This window comes from Egretta garzetta, unplaced genomic scaffold (assembly GCF_000687185.1).
Source record: "Egretta garzetta isolate BGI_Z169 unplaced genomic scaffold, ASM68718v1 scaffold160, whole genome shotgun sequence".
Classification (NCBI taxonomy): domain Eukaryota; kingdom Metazoa; phylum Chordata; class Aves; order Pelecaniformes; family Ardeidae; genus Egretta; species Egretta garzetta.
This window is the reverse complement of record NW_009258378.1, coordinates 1,443,772-1,463,200: the sequence shown is the minus strand read 5'-3', so window position 1 is coordinate 1,463,200 and position 19,429 is coordinate 1,443,772. Positions and strand designations below refer to the sequence as shown.

The 19,429-nt window shown below is 42.2% G+C and overlaps 1 protein-coding gene across 10 annotated transcripts in view; it reads right to left on the bottom strand.

Annotated features, from left to right (window-relative positions):
* Positions 1-1,892: 1,892 nt before the first annotated feature.
* EPB41L3 (erythrocyte membrane protein band 4.1 like 3) overlaps positions 1,893-19,429 on the bottom strand; it is a 65,234-nt gene continuing 47,697 nt past the window's right edge. For 2 of the 10 annotated variants that reach the window (XM_035895945.1, XM_035895956.1), the window contains exons 12-20: positions 14,494-14,547; positions 12,928-12,963; positions 12,018-12,209; positions 6,093-6,215; positions 5,181-5,564; positions 3,990-4,121; positions 3,448-3,546; positions 2,269-2,349; positions 1,893-2,003 (exon numbers count right to left, since the gene is read on the bottom strand). In XM_035895945.1, the coding sequence (XP_035751838.1) occupies positions 1,893-2,003; positions 2,269-2,349; positions 3,448-3,546; positions 3,990-4,121; positions 5,181-5,564; positions 6,093-6,215; positions 12,018-12,209; positions 12,928-12,963; positions 14,494-14,547 (1,212 nt within the window). The remainder of the gene's footprint in view (positions 2,004-2,268; positions 2,350-3,447; positions 3,547-3,989; positions 4,122-5,180; positions 5,565-6,092; positions 6,216-12,017; positions 12,210-12,927; positions 12,964-14,493; positions 14,548-19,429) is intronic. The other 8 variants (XM_035895962.1, XM_035895971.1, XM_035895975.1 and 5 more) reach the window with 6 other exon arrangements.

Below are 19,429 nucleotides of genomic sequence, written 5' to 3'. Positions count from 1 at the left end.
ACCTCATAAGGTATTCAGTCAGGTATACAAAGCACACTTTGTAAGCATTTAAATATTTTGATAAGAGTAAAGATTTGTCATCGTTTATCGGGCAGTAATAAAACCAGATGAAACAAATATAAGATTCAAGTTGTTTACTGAATAAACTGTGTTATTGGCACATCTAATGTGTGGTAAAACATTATACACAGTACCTATACAGCTTCTAGCATTTTGGGGGTAATCTTCATTTACAATATCTGTAAACAAAAGGCTTGCCACCTAACAAATTTTAATTTGTTTAGACTTTCATAAACTGTGAAAGGCATGAACTGTTTATGTGTTACATGAGATCACTGTTTATATTGTTTATGAACGTGCAGGTATAGCTGAAAACTTAGACATTTTAAGAAAATTAAAAATGCTGCTTTTCTGTAATTTTATCGTTGCTTCATGCAATATTGTTTAACTGCTGCTGATTCAGATTGCTTTCTATGGGAAGGTATCTCTGCCAGTTTCTTTATTAACGGTCAAGATCAATTCTTCTGTACTGAAATTTTCCATAGACAGATACAAGTCAGTCAGGTTGGAACTGAGACTCCGTATAGGCTCTCGTATTCCTACTGGTGTGCATGTCTGAATTCATATGCAATCTAGGTTACTCCTGCAGGAAAGAGAACAGAATTATTTGAAGCAACTACTCTCTTGCAAAAGAGATTTTTGTCAATTTGTTTGTGTAACAAAAGCTATTTGAAAACGGCATCATCGGCCCAAATCCAAAATCCACTGATGCCAGTGGGAGGAATTAGTGACATCGAGACTTTCAAGCAAGCCACATTACATTGTCTCTGAAACGCTTAGCAGAATACCACAAGGATCACAGCTTACTCACTCCTCAGTGACTGGTTCCACCTTCCAAATAAATAACAGATACTGAAATTCAGTTTTCTTTAGGGTCTCTATATCCAAAAGCGGGAGAGCAAAACAGCTTCAAAAGGTGCTGTGCATCATACTCCATTATTTATACCGAATGTTAGGGAATATATATCGTTTTAAGAATAAAACACTGCTATCAACTTAGACAAATCGGACAAGCACCTTTTTTTTTTCCTTCTGCATACCGCATTCAAAGCAATTTGTGCAATGGTGCTGGCATTAACAGCTTTTGCATAGCAGGTTAGTATGCATGACATGTTTTTGCACACAGAATAAATAAAGTAATATTAAGACGTCTGTTTATCCAGCCACAATTGGAGAGCATGCCTTTACTGAAAAAAAGCTTGACACAAGAAAAGCTGCATTATCATCATCTCATCCTGATAAACAATGCTGCTTTAAAACATAAAATATTCTTTCAAATACAAGAAAGCCAAGACATCCAAATACCAACATACTAATTCACTGGGTTCAAAAGAAAAATCAAAAGCAACCTGGACCATATCTTTGCAAGTTAGGAATTAAAGCTTAACTTGTAACATATCTGCACGGGACATTTGAAAAGCAGCTGTAGGTTTTTCCCCTGGCATTTTTAAACAAAATGCATACCTTTAAGAACAAACTATTTTTGTTCTTAAATGACATAAAAGCAGACAACAGACTTTTTTTTTTTTTTACTTCAGAATTAGAAGATTAGACTATATCAAAGCATGGACAATGAGGACTTTCCAGAGAGCCAACAAAAGCAAATGAGCAGTTTCTCTTTCTCCAGCTGGCACCCTTAAATGAAGAAAGACGTTTAGAGCTGAATGTGGTTTGCATTCACATACCAGAACTGATAACCAGCACAAATGCAACTTGCAAATGCCAGCGAGAGAAAGCAAAGAGTTAGAGGTGAATTATGGTAGGAAAACAACCTTTGCAACATGCCAGCCCAGTAAATGCCTAGGAAAATCATCTAGTCCTCTTACCTGCGGTCAATCCTCCCCATCTTCTGGTGTGATTTCTGTCTCTTTATGTACCACTACTTTGGTCACTGACATGTCAGGGTGCTGCTCTTTGGCTTCTTTAATTGCCTGAGCCAGCGCCTATCCCAAGGAAACCACAGAAGGGCAAAAACAAAAAGGAGGTGGAACATGCATGATCAGTAGCAAGGTGGAGAGATTCATGAGATATTACACAATTTACAAATGAGGAAAATGATTAAAATATGAAATATACCATCACTGATTTAACTACTAATCCAGTTTAATTTCAGACATGCCACTATGAACAGTATCTTTTAAAGCAATGTTTAAGAAATGTTCTCTTTGGCAGTCTCCAGGGTAGCCTTTAGCAGCTTACAGACTTTACCTGATCATGATCAATATCTGCATCTCCTGTGATGACTATTCGTTTTTCAATTCTTGTCTCTGAGATGCCTCCTTTCACAGTCTAGATGGGAGGGACAAACGCATGTCAGTAACTTATTTAAAAAGTGCTGCTATTCATCCAGAGAGTGATCAGTGCAGGAACCCAGATGTGACTGGACTGAACTCTCTCAAACTGCACACACAGAGGGGACAACCCTGAACTGCAACCGGAGCAGCTCTGAAGTTGGCCTGCTCTGAAGGGACTGGATGACCTCCAGATGTCCTTCCAACACAGATAATTTTATGATTCTAATCAATCTGCACACATGTCAGGAGAGGTATTTGTATGTCAAAAGTGGCAGGTATTTACGGTAAATTCAACCCAGGAAGAAAAGAATGGCCATGCAGACAGCTCCTATTGCGACCTAGTTAAGTCCAACTGCAGGCTTCAGAAGGACATACAGGGTGGCACGGCTTTTGTACAGCTCATCTACTGAAGGGTGAATTTCACTGCAGAAGGATGAAATCCTGCCCTCAGTGAAGATTGGTAGGAGAGCTGTCATGGCACTAAGAGGGTTTCTACTTAGGGAGGAACTGTTATTTAGATGCTATCTTTGAACTTGGAAGACCCAACATCATTTGTCTGTGCGGCCATAAGCTTTCTGTCTGTCTGTGGGCAAGTTCCTTAGGGTACCAGCCAGCAATGCGACCGCAGCATCTGAGCTGACTGAACATCCCGTTATGACTACATGATACAGATTTACTCTATGTTTTCAACACCATGCAGGGATAACAGCTCAGGCAATATAGCCATGTCAATGGAGCCCTACTCTCAGGCAAATTCTTCCTTCCTGGCTACCACATGATGCCAACGTGGCTACACTGCTTCCAGTTCCAGACAGTATTTGCAGCTAACTCAAGTGTCTCTGCACAGTTTTGTGCTTGTGTAGACATACCCTAAGGCTTTATGACTTTCACGACTCTTATCAAGTCCTTGAATGATACGTTAATGAAGCCAGTAAACCCAAAGACAGGTGAATGAAGATAGGTACCCAAAATAGACAGGATTTTGCCCCGAGAATATAAGCATGTGTCCGCATTTTAAAATAAATAATAGAATTGAAGTTAAGAAAACATACACCCTTGTGAAAAGAACCCTCCCTGTTTTCTGAGGACTCACTTTGGTGATATGTGTAGTGGTTGTAGTGCTGGTAGTTTCAGATGTGATAGTCTGTGCACTCATCAATACACCTGGTTCTGAGTCAGCACCGCAATCCACCTAGGGAACCAAAAGAGAAAGCCAGTCATCAGAAACATGCTCCTGAGCACAGGGAGGCAAGAACCGGGCTGGCTGAACTTCCCTCTTTCTACAGTTCTTCATAAAGTGAGTATCTAATGGTAGGGAAATAACTGCTATTAGGGTGATCGTGTGTCAGTAGTTCTCTCTGCATCTGGAGACTCCTCTTTGCTTCTGGAAGGACAGATGAGAAGCTGGGGCTTTGACACCTGTAATTTCATCGATGTTCTCAATGGGCCCTACATGAGGATGTGAGAGTCACCCTCAGGTAAGCTATACTTATGTGTGTCCCCCTCATGCTAATATTTAATACCTGAACAGCTTAGAACAGTTTACACTAAGACATACACTTAAAGATAGGTGAAGAAAGATGCGTTCCTTAAGGCCACGTTAAATTAGACCCTGGGTTCTGCAGAATTTCTTACCTGAGAAGACTCATACGTAATGGTTTTTGTTTCTGTATGGACTACTGGCACTTCCTTTGTTGAAATTTCAAGGTTTTCCCCCCCAGCAGAAACACTACTGAAACTGATAGTCTCAGTCTTCACAACTGGTGACTGTGTGAACAAAAAAAGGAATTGGAACATTTAGTAAAGCTTCTGGATTTCTCAGAATAGTTTGTAGGGTTGGTGTTTTTTTTTTCTTGAGAAAAGGAGGGGGAACAAATAAAAAGGGCTCTGCATTTAAAAAAAAAGAAAAGAGAAAATTCTCTTCATTATAAAGATACATCTATGTATGTAATGCTGGCAACATTTAGCACCATCCTGGATTTTGTGAAAACTAACTTCAGAACACTACCAGAGGCAATGGGCACAGCCTGAGACACAGGAGGTTCCCTCTGAACATCAGGAAACACTTTTTTACTCTAAGGGTGACTGAGCACTGGCACAGGTTGCCCAGGGAGGTGGTGGAGCCTCCAACCTTGGAGATGTTCAGAAGCCATCTGGACATGGCACTGGGGCAAGTGGCTCTGGATGTCCCTGCTTGAGCAGCGGGGTTGGGCCAGATGACCTCCAGAGGCCCCTTCTGACCTCAGCCATTCTGGGATTATAAATTTTCTTAAAATGACAAGAGAACAAATCCTACTCAGGTTTAGTTTTCTAGTCAGCTGTCAGAAAAAAAGAGCAAGAACAAGTTTTGTTCTAACCTCTCTGCAAAATAATTCTTGAAATTCTGCTAATGGGGCTAAGATAAGGAACCTGGGTTGTTTAAGACACAGTACACTTACTTATAATTGTACTAAGTATGGAAAAAAATGCATTTTCTGTCTTTGAGGACATGTGAACTTTGCCACTCTTGATGGACTTTCCCAAAGAGAATGCCAGCTGAATTCTTTTTAACTATGGCATTAGAAGTCACCAAATCAGGTATTTCTCTGTAGCATGGAAAGCGCTTTTAGGGAAAATATGCATGGCATTTTGCCAATACTGGAAACCAGCAACAAGCCTTGCAGGTGCCATGCAAGGAGGAAATAAGAGGAGGAACAAACTGCCTGCTGTAGAGATGCAATCGTAAAAGCTTGGGATGCTTTGCTTTCCATGAGAGGAATTAACTTAGTCCACTACTGCCTACATTTATGATTCAGCACAGACACGATCCATTTAATAACGAGTTACCTCAAAATGAGGTTTTCTTTCCAAAGACTCTGAAAGGTGGACCGTTGTACTGTGCTCCTCCGCTTGCTCAGACACAGCCGCAGCGACTCCGTCCTGTTTGGTTTGGGCTTTCCCAGCCTCCTCCCTTTTTTCCTCCTTTGCCCCCTCAGTCCCAGCAGAGCCCTCCTTCCCTTTCATGCCAGCAGCCAGCGCTGCCTCAGCCTGGGCATCCAGCACAAGTCCGGCCGCTTTAGCAGGATCCCCACTCGCATGCACGTTCATCCCGTGCCTCTCCTCAATAACCACCGTCTCCTGTACAACCTTCTTCACTGTATCCTGGGGCGGCTGAACTGCTTGCTTCATTTCACTGGAAGTTATCTCCTGAGATGTTGTCGTGTCTATTCTCTGCAGGGAAGGAGAAAAAAAAAAACCCAAACCCTCAGCGTCAGAAGCAGACAACACTACCTGCAACAGCAGTGTATTGTCCTCAGCGTAATGCACTGTGAACATAAATAAAAAAAAATAGGTGTTGCATTTTGCCAATTTATTCTCTCACGTTGCATGGATTTTTGCTCTCAGGACATTATCAGAATAGAAGAAACAGAAGACAAAGCAAGAATCACAATTTTTAGAAGTGAAGAGGAATGCCACAGTGTTTTTCTCATTGGTATTTTTGCGTGAGTTTTATAAAGGCAAAATATAGCACCCTGCAAAATGACCAAAATAAAGTGAAATGAGACAAAACCTGGGGTTTTTTTTTTGTTTTTCTTTTCAGTGACATTTGTATTGTGATCTATAGCAAAAAGGAAAAGGCACACTGATACATGCGTTGGTTATATAGGTTCCATGTTATGCATAAAACCAGGAAACAAAAGAAAAGCAAAAGTAATCGGCGTGCAGTTATAACATTGATGGAGGGAATCAAATGGCCACCTGAGCCCAGCTATGTGAAGTAGAAGTAACCCCTCCTATGAACTCAGTCGGTTTTCTGGCGGACTCTATTAAACTGAAGATATCTGAACCATCCAAGGTTTTTTCACCGGTGGACTGTTTAGTCTAAATAGACAAAGAAATGTAGAGTCATACACAGAAGAAAGGCAGGCCCACATGCACAGACATATTAATTGCCAAAACTGGAGGCAGAGACGGAGGGAAGGGAGAGAAGGTTTGCGGGGGCACGGAGAGGTTGGAAAACAGGAAAAGAATGGGAAAATAAATCAGAGCAAATTCACAATGGCTGTAGTAAGCAGTAGTTACGAAGCATAGTTGTTAGCGTTGGCATTTTGCTGGTTCAAGCAAACCTTTTTTTTTCCTTCTATTAACAAGCCACAGCAGCAATACTACATTTCAGTAACATGGATCTTTAAATAAACCAGAAAGGCTGAAAGCCTTATATAACGTCTGCTTCAGACCGTGGGACGGATTCAAAGGATGAGGGGAAAAAAAATAAGCTGGGTTGGCTGCTGTCAACATAAAGCCAGGCAGCAGGAGAACCAAAAGGTAGGGTGGTGTGAGGGGATTGCCTAAAAGAAGTCATGCTTTAATCTGTAAACCGTGGCATGAAGTCAAAGCCACTTGTTACCACTACTTTTGACGCAGACGACTCGGTAACATAGTGAGCAGTAGCAATGGTAAATGGCTGTTCTCTGGAATATCTCCACTCAGACAGGCTCTTATCTCTCCGGGCAAACGCCCCTGCTTTTGCAGCTTCACTGCCAAGGTGCTTTTCTGCTTTGCCAAGCTGCACGCTTCCCAGTGTACCATGTAACTGCAAATCCTGGTCCATCTTTAGCGTCTTTTTCAAGCTCTCCTCTTCGGGACTTCGCAACTGAGCTTCTGCTTCCTTTATGGGTGTCAGAGAGTCGGACAGCTTTCTTTTCGTGCTCTGCACGTCGGATCCCCGCCTGGCTTTCTCATCAGGGACAGGCTCGAGGATTTCGTACTCGGCCACTACCGGAATGATTTTCACTGATTCTTGCACTTCCCTTTCCACTTTTTGCAAAGCTTGCACTGAGGGCTGTACTGCTTTCTCACCCTCTTTAGCTTTACTTGTCATGGTTACAATTTTCCCGGATACGGTATCATAGGACTTTCCTAGGGTGAACATTTTCTGCTTATTCTCCTCTTTGGATTGTATTTCACTTTCCAAGTCCTCAAAGCTCTGCGTCAGAATGGTACTGGATTTTAATAGCTCAGGTGGAAAGGCAGCTTTACTGCTCACAGTCACTACTTTGTATGCCACTTTTTTTTTCGATTCACCATCAACTACCTCAGAGGGTATTTTGTCTATAATAACCCAATCCTCAGTGCCCTATATTTGAGATATAAAAGCTAAATTAGAATACCTGAAGGTTTATCTCTACTTCAGGAGCACTAAAGCATGAAGACTTTTAAGAAATCAACGCTACCTCTTTCGAAAGCATGTAATAACTTTTACCATTGTACCTCTTAGAGCAGCTATCAAACAAACAAACAGCATCACCTTAGGCAAAGGATGATTCCTTTGCAGATTCCCTCCCCTTAGACACCCATATAATGTGGACACAAAAAGTTACTTTTGCCACACTATTTCTGCAGTACTTTGAAGCAGGGTAGCGTTTCAGTGCATCATTCAAAACGATGATTGGAATCATCCTGAAGTTAAAAATAATGTATCGCCATGGCTCATAATGCTACAGTCAAAACCAAATCGTAAAAATCCGGCAAATAAGCCCATTCAACTGTTCCCCAGTTGTGACACACACACTGCCATTGAGGTTTTAGAATAGTATGCATTTGTATGTAGCTGTAGCCTGCACTGAATTTCCGTGTTTTCATTAGAATAACATCACCCCCCTTCAGCATTGTTTGAATTGAGTAGTACAACACAGTAAATGCCATACTACTATCGATACCGAACTGAACTTAATGCAGCATCTTTTTTCCTCTTCATGCAAATATGCTACGTGATTTGCTTTGGCTATGCAATCAGCATCCAGTTATTTGACCGTAAGACCACAACTTCTGTATTTAACTAAGCAAATGTGCTAGTTTAAAATCGAATGAATTAAAAATAACCTCTAGGGATGATGGGATACTTTTCTGGATAATGATTTGATGAGAAGTAACCAAAGTGCCAGCAGATTCTCCTTCCTGCAGCTTCTTCTCTATCACACTTGGCTAATAGAAAAACCAATAAGAATACAAAGTTCACCATCACTCAGCATAATCTGCATTCACTTGACAGTATAAAGGAAATTCATTCTAATGACAGAAGTGCCCCGTTATGCTCTCAGTGAGGTTTATGCTGGAAATGCATGCACAACTGCAAGCAACATCCACAAATAGCACCTTGCAAGCAGATGTCTAACTAGGAGACTAACAGAGAGATAATAACTGATGTCTCTATTAGGAAGCCATAAGCTCTGGAGAGAACTCATGCCTCAGAATTTGGCCCCCAGATTACATCTCTCTCTGGAACTTATGAAATAAGTGACTAACAAAAAAAGTGGCTTGGAAAGGAAAAAAGATAATAAAATAAGAAATCACTGCCAGCCTATCAGACTGCATTTCAAGAAAGTATTTGTTTTTACCTGCAATTCAAGGAATGTAGTACCTCCCTTCTGCAAAAATATGAGCTTTTCTGATTTTTCTCTTTCTTCTTTGGTCTAATGTCAGGGGAATAAATGGTTTTAGTAAATGGCGGGTATATAGTCCACTATACTTTAAAATAGCTCATCATATTTCTACACTCTCCGCATTACTAATTGCACGGTAAATTAGGAAACAGAACAGGATTAAACAGAATAATTTTACAGCAAAGAAGTTTCCAATAAGAAGTGAAATCAGTGTGTCTCTGTGATGAATGCAAAGCAGACACGAGCATACTGTTTGCGTAGCAGGGAAAATGGTAAATTGAATTAACACCAGGTGTGGATGCCCTGTGTTCATTTCATCTTCCATTATTCATTTAACTGTGTCTGCTGCCAACTTCCACGGCTTCCATCAATAGCCTGGAACAGGACCCTCCGCCTTCACCCTGCACTTAGCTCTTTCCTGAGTTTGCAGCCTTCCCCGCTGAAGCAGGCAGAAGTTGTGCTCTGCAAAGATCTCACCTCTCCTTTTCTCCTTACAGGTACAAGAGGTCTCAGAGTCTTGTTCCCACGCAGGAAGCTAACCATTACTGTATTACCCTCCATAGCGTGACACCAAAATCTTCCTCGCCTTTATCCCACCTCTGCCTTCCCAATGCTGTCAGAATGAGAAGCGTATCTCTGCAACTTGACCAACTGGGACAGTTTTAAATGTTGGTAAGACTCAATTTCCTAAGGTACTGTTCCTAGGGTACTGTTTTAAATACATATGCTCCACGTGCTCAAGAAGAAAGGCACACATTTAAAGAAAGATACTTGAGAGAGAAAGGGAGAAACAGCTCATCTCCCTGTCTGTAACGAGATGCACAACTTCTTTATTTCTAAAGTGCTGGTTTAATCCAATCCAGGTCAGACTAAACATTGTCAAAGAGTTTGTTAATACGATGGCTTTCATGTTCTGCAGCTATCTGGCCATCATATTTAAAACAATGTTTTTCATAACTAAAGAAAACCAAAGTATTTCCCTTATTATTCTAAGAAACCAACTGGTGACTTGATGGGCTTGAAGTCAAACTGACTGAACACGTACAGGTACCAAATGCTCAAAGCACACATTTTTCAAATGAATCTTTTCCCTTCTGTTCTTGTTTTATTTTGCTAAAGAGTTAAAGAGCTACAGCACTGGATAATTTTTTAAAGTGGATATGCTAAGTTAAAGGCGTAACTTCTTTGACTAGAAGAAGCTACTACATAACGCAGTTCTACGTGCTCTCTATCCTGACTGCCTCCGCATTTCTTAGTAGGCATCAAGGTGCTGATTTTGACCTATGCATGACTTCAGTTTTTTCCTGAAAAATTCCTCTCTCAGCAGAACATGTGGAACAGAAACCATCCCGCTTAGTAGGAGCAAAAAGGATGGTGAGATGTTATCTACAGCAGGGGCCCCTTAGTGCCAGAAGTCACCTCAGAGTTAGGCTCTGATAGCTCAAATCCACTCACATTTTTCCACAGAAATGCCTTCATCTGGATGAGATTCTGTGGGGCAGCTGTAGTCTACTTAGATCCATATAAGATAGAGTAACTGGACATTGCTTTTGAGCAAGTCCTTTTCTTCCAGTAAGAGAAGAGGTACAAGAAGGTACCTTTTCCTTTCCAAATGAATGGTTAAATTTGGATGTGTTTCCTCAGGGTGAAGCCTACATAAGCGTGTAATGCTTTGCTACTGCTTGTGAGTTTTAATTAAAAATTGTTATTAATTTTCTAAAGTAATAAAGACATGAAATGAACTGGGGGCATTACAAGTTTGCTTCACCTGCACTCCTCTGATTCGGGCTCAGCTAGCCAGCTGCTCCCTTTCAACAGCTCCTTACATCTTTAATATGTTAAATGCCTCCCGTTTATTATACTACAATTTTACTTTTAAGAAAAACAACCTCTATTTTCAACTACAACCAAACTAACGTGGTCATAGGATCTATTATTATTCCTGAACAAGGCAGTAGGAGCAAGATTAAGACTCCTCAGTGCTCCTTCCAAAAGGTAAGCTTTGGGCACCCAGTCTGCTTTTTAGATATTTTAATGCAACTTGATGGCCACTCTAACGCGTGTCTGATGTCTGTATCAGCCACCGGTTAGATGTAGAAGAAGAGAGGCTGGGGCCTTTTCCTTGGCAACATCCCCTTCCCTAAGAGGAGAAGCGGACGTGTGTTATCTGGGTGCCTCCAGGGATTCCCTTCCCCAGAGAGCTGCGGGTCTGCAATGCTAACCTCTAAGGTGGGAAAGCAGAAGACTCTTTCGAAATTATCCTTCCCAGCCAATTTTCGCAGAGTTCCTTACAACATTACATCAGTGCTGAGGTGACAGAAGCAAATTTTATGACCATTTGTTGGTCTGTAATGCTAAAAACAAGTGGTAGCCATAAAGATGATTCCTGTGAGAAGGAAACCAAACATCCATCCACAATAGAATAAAAAAGAAATCACCTTTGTGCAGACCACACAAATATGTTTGGTTTTGCTGCACTGGATTCAAACCAAGACTCTGCTTTTTTTGAAGATCTACATACTTTATGGCAATGTGAATGTTACATTATTCCCTCTCCGTCTCATTATCTACCCATAAACTAAATAAAAGGCAGTTTCTTAATTGGCAAGTTTCTTGAAAACTCTTCAAGACTGCACGGTAAGCAAGATTTTTTCACACATACACACATGAAAACGCACACGCTTGGCAATCTGCACTGGGTCTTCAATGAAACGGTATCCAGCAGACTGCAGCCACTACCAGTTCCCTTATGGAACTGGCCAAGCAGGTCTAATTATCATCATTATTTCTTCCTCACCTTCAAAGACAAAGAGAGAGTTCTGCCCTTTGCTCTGTATTTTCTTGTCAAGCTTGGTACCCCCATCCGTCCTGCTACGCTGCTGCTCCCAACCAGTCACCATGACTTAAATTTTCTCTCCATCACCTTCATGGTTTCTTTCACGCATGGTTGGACTCCCTTAAGCTTACCGAGCCTGTAAGGAAGCCTACGTCTCACACCCTCAGAGAGACCCAATTCTGCCATGCGGCTTACAGGGAGTTTCGTGCTCTACCTATACATATATATATACACATATATATAAGGTATCTGCTCTCCCTTGCATGCTTGCTGCTAGAGCCTGAGAAAAAGGGAGCACCTGCAAGTGGGGAATGGCCTCTAACTGCGGCCTCTAATCTACTGAAGGCTATTATAAGCAAAAACGAATAGACAAATACGTAATGAAGCCTTTCAGCTCACGCTGACCTCTTCAGGCACTAGTGGTTCAATCATAGGAGCCTCCTCCTGCCTTGCTGCAAGCCGAACGGGAGATGTGGAAAGCCTCTTCTCCCACTCATTAGACACAGCCGTTTCTGTGGAGGTTTCCAAGAAGGTGCGTTTCAGCTCACTTATATTGGTCTGATGTTTCATCAGATCTTCCTGGGTTTTGTCTAGGTCCTGGACAGTTTTAAAAGAATAGAGCAGTTTGTAATACATCCTAAGCCAACCAAATTTTAGAGCCAAAACACACAACTTGGTTAGTAAAGAGGGAAGTAACATCTCAGGGAGCCGGGGAGCACAGCACTAACACAACACTCTGTGAAAATGTGGTGTTTTGAAAGATAACAGCATAGCATATCTCGTACAAGTGAGTATAAAAATACTCTTAAAGAACGCTTAATCCGTATCGCTAAAATTTACACCTGATAAAGAGGCTTCAAACAAACATACATATGCGCGTGGACGCACAAACACATACACGCACGCATATATATATTTATAGTAAAAGTTAGAGGAGTCATCATAGTCTGAGAAAAAAAATAATCTATTTGATTTATTAGCAGGTGGGAATACACGGTTCATGCATCATAGTGCAGATTCACAGTTTACCACTAAAACTAACACACATGTACGTACATGCACTGGTATATACCAATACCAACCTCTAACATAAGATTACTATGTTTGACATACACATTTTCACCCTGTATTCGCTTAATCAGACTATTCTGAAAGAAGTGAAAAAGAAAGGGAAAGGTAAGGGACACAGTATTGAAAGGATACAAAATGCTGTTTCTACACATTTCTTCACAGAGAACCGACAGTAACATGCTGAGAGAGGTGAACACCTCCAACATTGGTACTTGAGCACCATCTGGGCCTTCCATTTCTGTACCTGTGCCTTTAGATCTCCGTCCTCCTCTTGATCCGACTGCCAGCATGAGAAAGATTGGAAAACAACACCTTACCCACTCGTATGGCCGAAGGCTTTACAAAAATTGCTGAGAGGAACACGCTAGGTTAAGGGCACATTTTCTCTACTCTGAGGGCTTGGGGAGGAGGAGGAGACACACTGGTTGACTTTGCACAGTTCTCCTAACTCAGAACAAGCCTCCTCTTTTCGAACTTGTTAATTGTGAACAAAGGAATATTAAACATTTCCCTTTTATAAATGTCACCGGTGTACTCCACGTCCATAGATCTCTATTTAGGGAGCAGCAGTTGGACCCTCTCACCGAGACCGCAGCTGGTTTGGGACTGAATGGCAACAGCAAATTCTTTGGGACTCCCTAATCCCGGGGTTTAAATGTATGGAATCTCCTGGGCCACAGGCAAAACTTTGCATAAACCTGCCATGGGTAAATGACCTGCAACACCTTCTACGGAACGAAGTACATTTTACTTGCTTAAAATGCTATGTCCCTAGCCCCAGTCCCTTTTTTATTTAAATAATTCCATTTCATATTTAGTCTGTATATAATCTTTTGGGATCTGTCTGCAGTGGTGCCTTTCTGGAATGGCATACACATTGCATTCATTGCTCGTGCCACTATTTTATTGTTAATTTTTCATATAGTCCTAATTAGTCAAATGACCCACGGGAAAATCTTTATCTGTTGATTACTTTATAACTCAGTTCAAATCTATTCTATTTACAGCCAAGGCCGAATTGCCCTGACACATCATACAGCGAATTTTTCCTTGACGATAGTTTTAGCAGTCTGCAATATTAATGAGATCCTATTGAAGACCTACAGTAGTGTTTGTGGTAAGACTCTGTCTTCCACCAGATGTCAGACCGAATTCAGCTCATGTTTGCAGCTGCAACCGTATTAATTATGAAAGCAGTATATGCACTTCACAGGAGTCACATAGGGTTGAATTTGCCTGCTGCACAGCCTATATACCATGTGGTGGATTTGAGGCTTCTCAGTGCAAAGGAAATGGCAATTTTTTCACGTTCCTCGTCTGACGACAATACCTGGACTACTGGTGGCAATACGTGAAGATGACACGTGTACCTTCAAGGAAAACCTTAGATAGGAAAATCCGGAAATACTTCCATATAGAAAATTTGAAAACTGCTTTTTACTGTCTCCCCCCACCCCTCTCTCTCACGCAGGCTGCAGACTGTAAGAGCAAACAAGCCCAACTGAACGGCCCAGGGCACAATCTGGCCACGGTGGGCAGCACTGGCGTGGGTGACGCTGCCGCCGCCCCGCTACCCGCACAGCACAGAAGCCTGGCGGTTTCCAAACCAAACAGAGAAATAAGAGGAACTGGCAGGAAAAACTGGACTCGCCGAGCAAAGCTCTCGCGCTCGCCCGCCCGCCCATGCACACGCGCGCCGAGAGGGATCCTGAACTGCCGCAGGAGACATGCAGTTTGGCACTCGGGGTCGGGAAGAGACGAGGCAAAACGCTCTCCCCTGCCATAACTGGGTGCCGGCAACTGTACAAACCTCGGTGGCAGTGGTCTCACCATCAGCTGCAGTATCCGTCTGCTCACTGTCAGTCTATTTGGTTAGACAAGTAACCGGGTCCCAAGAGGAAGGCAGGAATAAAGAATAAACCCAGCTCATCAGTACACACGGCTCGGACGGGGAACTGTTAAAATTCAACATCCCTGCAAACTGCATTAGCATTGCTTTTCAAACCACGCACAAGTCAAAGAAGCAAAATAAAAGTGCTATATTAGTAAACAGAACAGACTCAGAGGAAGACTTGAGGCGTACTGTACACAGTGTATGGCTTTACTGGAACAAATTTATAAGCCAAACAAAACATTACTGGAGAAGTGTTATTTGAATAGCAGATTTTTTTTCTGAAGAAAGCCAGGTGGCTTTAAAAAAAATGGGGGGGGGAAAAAGCTAATATTTTCTAAACAAACTTTTCCTCCCAGAATATTTTTTTTTTTAAAGAGAATTAGTCATCAAATTTTTGTTCTAGCCAATGTAGATTAATGTGGCATTTGACTTTTTATCTGGAGGGGGAAAAGAAAATTAAAAAAAAAAAAAAAAAGGCTACTTTAACAGTCACCTGACTTTCAGCCCCTCATTTGTACAGAAGTTGTTCTTGTCTCCACATTTATACACCATGAGGCTGTCTGCATTACCAAGGAGTTCCAATAACCATACCCCCAGCCCATCTACTGTCTGTCTGAGGAGTAATGGTAAGGCTCAGATCCCACTCGGTTCCAATAAAGAGCAGCTGATATTGTTAACAAATAGTAAAAAGAAAGAAAACTGCCATTAAAAGAATAAAAAAAAAAATACTTCTCATTCCATTTAAGAACATGGATGAAAGCAGGAGAAAAATAAAAGTAACTCCCCCCCCGAAAACACTAGGTACAAGTGATAAAAATGAAACAAAGCACAGCATTGCACAGACTGATCTATCCCTGCTTTGCTCGACACCGCGGAGAACATTTTAGTGGTGAATGCACGTGTCGAGATTTAATAAACAGAGAGTTGAGTGTAGGTTACTGCAGGCTGAGAAGCGAGTTCAAACGACTATTTTTGATGTTATGCAAACTTATGGAAAACTAGTAAGTAAGGAAAGTGCTCCCTACTGCTCCAGATTGGCACATCCAAGTTCTTCTAACATCAGTGAAAGCTCTGGTTTTGATTAGCGATTTTCTGTGGTCCTCAGATAATGTAAAGCAACCCAGGCAGGTAATTTAAAGGTAGGACAATACGTCTCATCCTCAAACCACAGCCGTACGAAACAAAAGAAAAAAGCAACCTACAGGTGGATGGAGTATCAGCCTTAACTTTGAATTCCCCATCTCCTGTCATTCTCTGACGACTCCAGTGTTTCATAAAACTGCTTTTGGGGTATTTATTCACTGCTTTGTTCTCTATCATTCCTTCCTTTGAATAACGTATATTGCTTGTATGACAGGCAGAAGAATAAGCAGGCAATTTGGACTATTTGGTAAGTGCATGAATGCAAGTTATATGCACTTTTTCAAGCAATAATCACTCACTAGATAGACCGCTTTTATTTTTAAATGAAACTGTAATGCCAAAATAGTCTACCTAGCTGGTCAAATTGCTTTCACTGAGGTGTTAGAAAATTGTTCCTTTATTAGTGAAGTATCTCACATCTTTGCAACATCATAAGCAATTGTAAAGCTATGGCAATATATATAAAAAAATCTACGCATTGTCAGTCTTATTTACAGAAAAAAAAGAGGAATTAATGAATCTAGGCATTTAGTCAATAGAAATATTAGCTGCTAAGGTATGAACGCAGAAGCTAATGAAATCTAAGGGCTGAGATTCTGTCTCTGACGGCAGGGACTGCCTCCTGATGCACTGCTCAAGGGAGAACGGAGCTCAGCAGGGTCTGAGATTGGTTTAGGGCACCAGTTGCAGCCTTCTCCATCAGTGTGCAATCTTTTGTGAACTGGGCAGGGGGAAAAAGGTTGCTATTTCTTTTACCATACCAGCAATGAAATCCTAAATACAGCATTAAATTGCTCTTTGTTGCAACATACATGTCCGCTAACAAGCCAATCGACAACCACGGAGTCAAAGGCGACATGAGAGGGTTACTGGAAATAAAGATCTGGGGGTTACCGCAGAGCAGGGGATGGCGAATTAAGGCTTGGGAAGGCAGGTTTCCCCTGGAGTGGAAAGTAAGAAAGCTCGGGCCCTGCTCCGAGACAGGCTGTGGTGCCGCTGCTGGCGGGGCTCAGGGGCGGGCGAGGGATGGAGCAGGCAGCTACCTCCTGAGATGCTGCGGCTGCGCCTCCTTCTAGCTTGCGATCGTAACTGCTGTGATTTGTTTTGCCAATGTAATGCAGACATGCCCGAGTTTAAAACATATTCAGTTTCATGCAATATTTGGAACAAGAAATACCCCCTGGATTAGGCACAAGTCTGTGTTGTCTGTCAGGAAGCACTGCCAGAGTAATCACCCTCATAAAAGAGCGACACTAAAAAGCCTATTTTATACATTTTTACTCTCAATACTTCCTAACTTTACTAACAAAAAGAAGTGCCCATTTCTGAAAGAGGAACAGACCAATGTATGACATAAACACGGCCTCGTTATTGCCTCTGGAGCTGGCGCTGTATTAATGCTGTTATTGCTATTAGATTAATCCAAGTGCAGAGCTAATGCAAATTGAAACCTAAATGCCATCTCAAAATGAGGACACAGAATGAGACAGCAGCATTTTGGATGCCTTTTATCAGAAATTGCACATTATTACTTAGTTGTTAGGCATCACAGAGCCAAAAGCGTCTAAAGACAATGTTTTCACAAGATAAATTGATGTGACTTTTGGCTTTCCATACAAAGGAAATGAAATCCTGCATCAAGTCTTATAAAACCAACAGCGGCAGATTACACAAACAGTTAGATGCTCAAGCTGGTTTATTGAAGACAACTAAGGCAACGGCATCGACAAGTGGCCAAGATGGCTTGTTACAAACGGCCAACTAGTCTGTGCTTATCTGACCTGTTTTTTTTTTTTCCCCACATACAAAGCAAAACTCTATTTTTGCATTTGAAAATGAAGGGGGAAAAGGAGAAATGAGGAAAAAATGAACTCATCGTTTTATTCTGTCAACAAAGAATAAGTTGAGGCACCAGAAAACCTGAGATGCCAGTGTTACTTAAAACAAGCAGATTCCTTTCCTTCTTCTGGATATATTACCATTTCCACAGTTTCCAGAACCACTGTGGACTCCTCCTGCAGTTGGTTTAGCTGCCTGTGATAACCCTGGTGGCTTGAGGCATCAGTTTTGGCAGTGCTGATATAACACTGCGAATGGCAAGCCAGCCCGCATGGCATGCTCCCCAAACAGCTGCAGAACAGCTGTCCCCATCGGACCTCTCACTGATACACTGGCCTTAAGCATGGGGAAACAATTTAATCTGCAGCAGAGATGGGATCAAGGCTGAAAATCCGGATCCGGGTTTTGTTGGACCAGAAAGCCTTTTCTGGGCTCAGGCTACAGTCAATGGACTCTTGCAAAAAGCTGAGTCCACCTGAATTTTGAACACCCTGAAGTTGGTGAGGGTGCCCATTATTATTGGCTAGCTATTTATATCAATGTAATGTATATACATACACACACACACATGCATGCATATATAATTATGCAGGGAATTGTACTTAATTCCCACTATTCAGATAACTATTCTAACCCTAGTATAAACTGACAGGGGGAAGAAAAGGTCTTGGTGGGTTCCGATGCAAAACTTCAGGGCTGATTAGCGGCAATTTGTTTAGAGCAAGTCACTTTGCAGCAGCTGACACAGTTCAAACCAAGCCACTTCCACACAGTGTTGTGCCTAACCCTGGGCCCCAAGCTGCACTCCCAACACGAGAAAAAAAGGAAAAAGAAGGAAAAAAAAAAACCCCACCCCAACGGCCAGACCAAAAAAACCCCCAAACACCCCTTCTAACATATCAGCACAGACAGAAATGAGGCTCTGAAAGTAGGACCACTATTGCAGCAATCTAACACTGGTTAGGACTGAAGCACTGAACACGAAAAAGAGTGTGTTCGATGCCGAGGTACACACCTCTTCCTCTGAACTGTCACTCAGGTCATTGGCAAGTGAGGCACTCAAGGAGGCCGCCTTGGGCTCCAGGTAGCAGAGGCACATAGCCAGAGGAAAGGAGAGAGTGAGGGCGTATGGCACTGAGAAAGAGGCAGAGAGCAGAAAGAAAAAAATGAAGAGGAAGCAAGGCACCAGGGAGGGGGAGCGGATGGGGAGGTAGTGCTGCACGCTGGCAGGCAGGAGGTTGGTTTCGGAGAGGTTAGGGAGCGACAGGTAGCCGTCGTCATCCAGGAGGGAAGGAAATGACTCTGGGAGCTGCAAGGAGAAGGAAAACAGCGTTCCGCCTTTGCCGGCTTTTTGCTTATAGCCGAAAGCCACGTCTTGCTCGGTGGAGCAAACTCGCCCCTTTCTGTCAGAGTCCAGCTCTGACTCGCCCTGCTTTGGAGCACTCTCTTTGGGCGCCTCACAACCTGACGATTTTGGCTGAGCTCTCTCCTTGCATCTCCTGCGAAGCTTTGCTGAAGATGCATGGGGGCCAGGCTGCGAGGATGGATTATATATATATATATTTATAAAATTATAAACAGTATTTTAACACCACAGCTTTCCACCGAGTTAAATGGTGCACGTTCCCATGCCACACACCACAGGTATTAGTGAATCAGGGTTACAGCTTACAAAAGGCAACTTCTGGATTCAGCATTTGTCATCTGCAGCACAGGATTTACATAAAAACCTTCACAGCCATATGCGGAGTTTCTGGTGCTGCCAATTTCCACTTACTGTACGACTGGCTTCAGATCATAAGGAGCTTTCAAACATGAAGTACATGGAGAGCAACAAAGAAACGAGGGGACGTATTTCTAATACCAACAC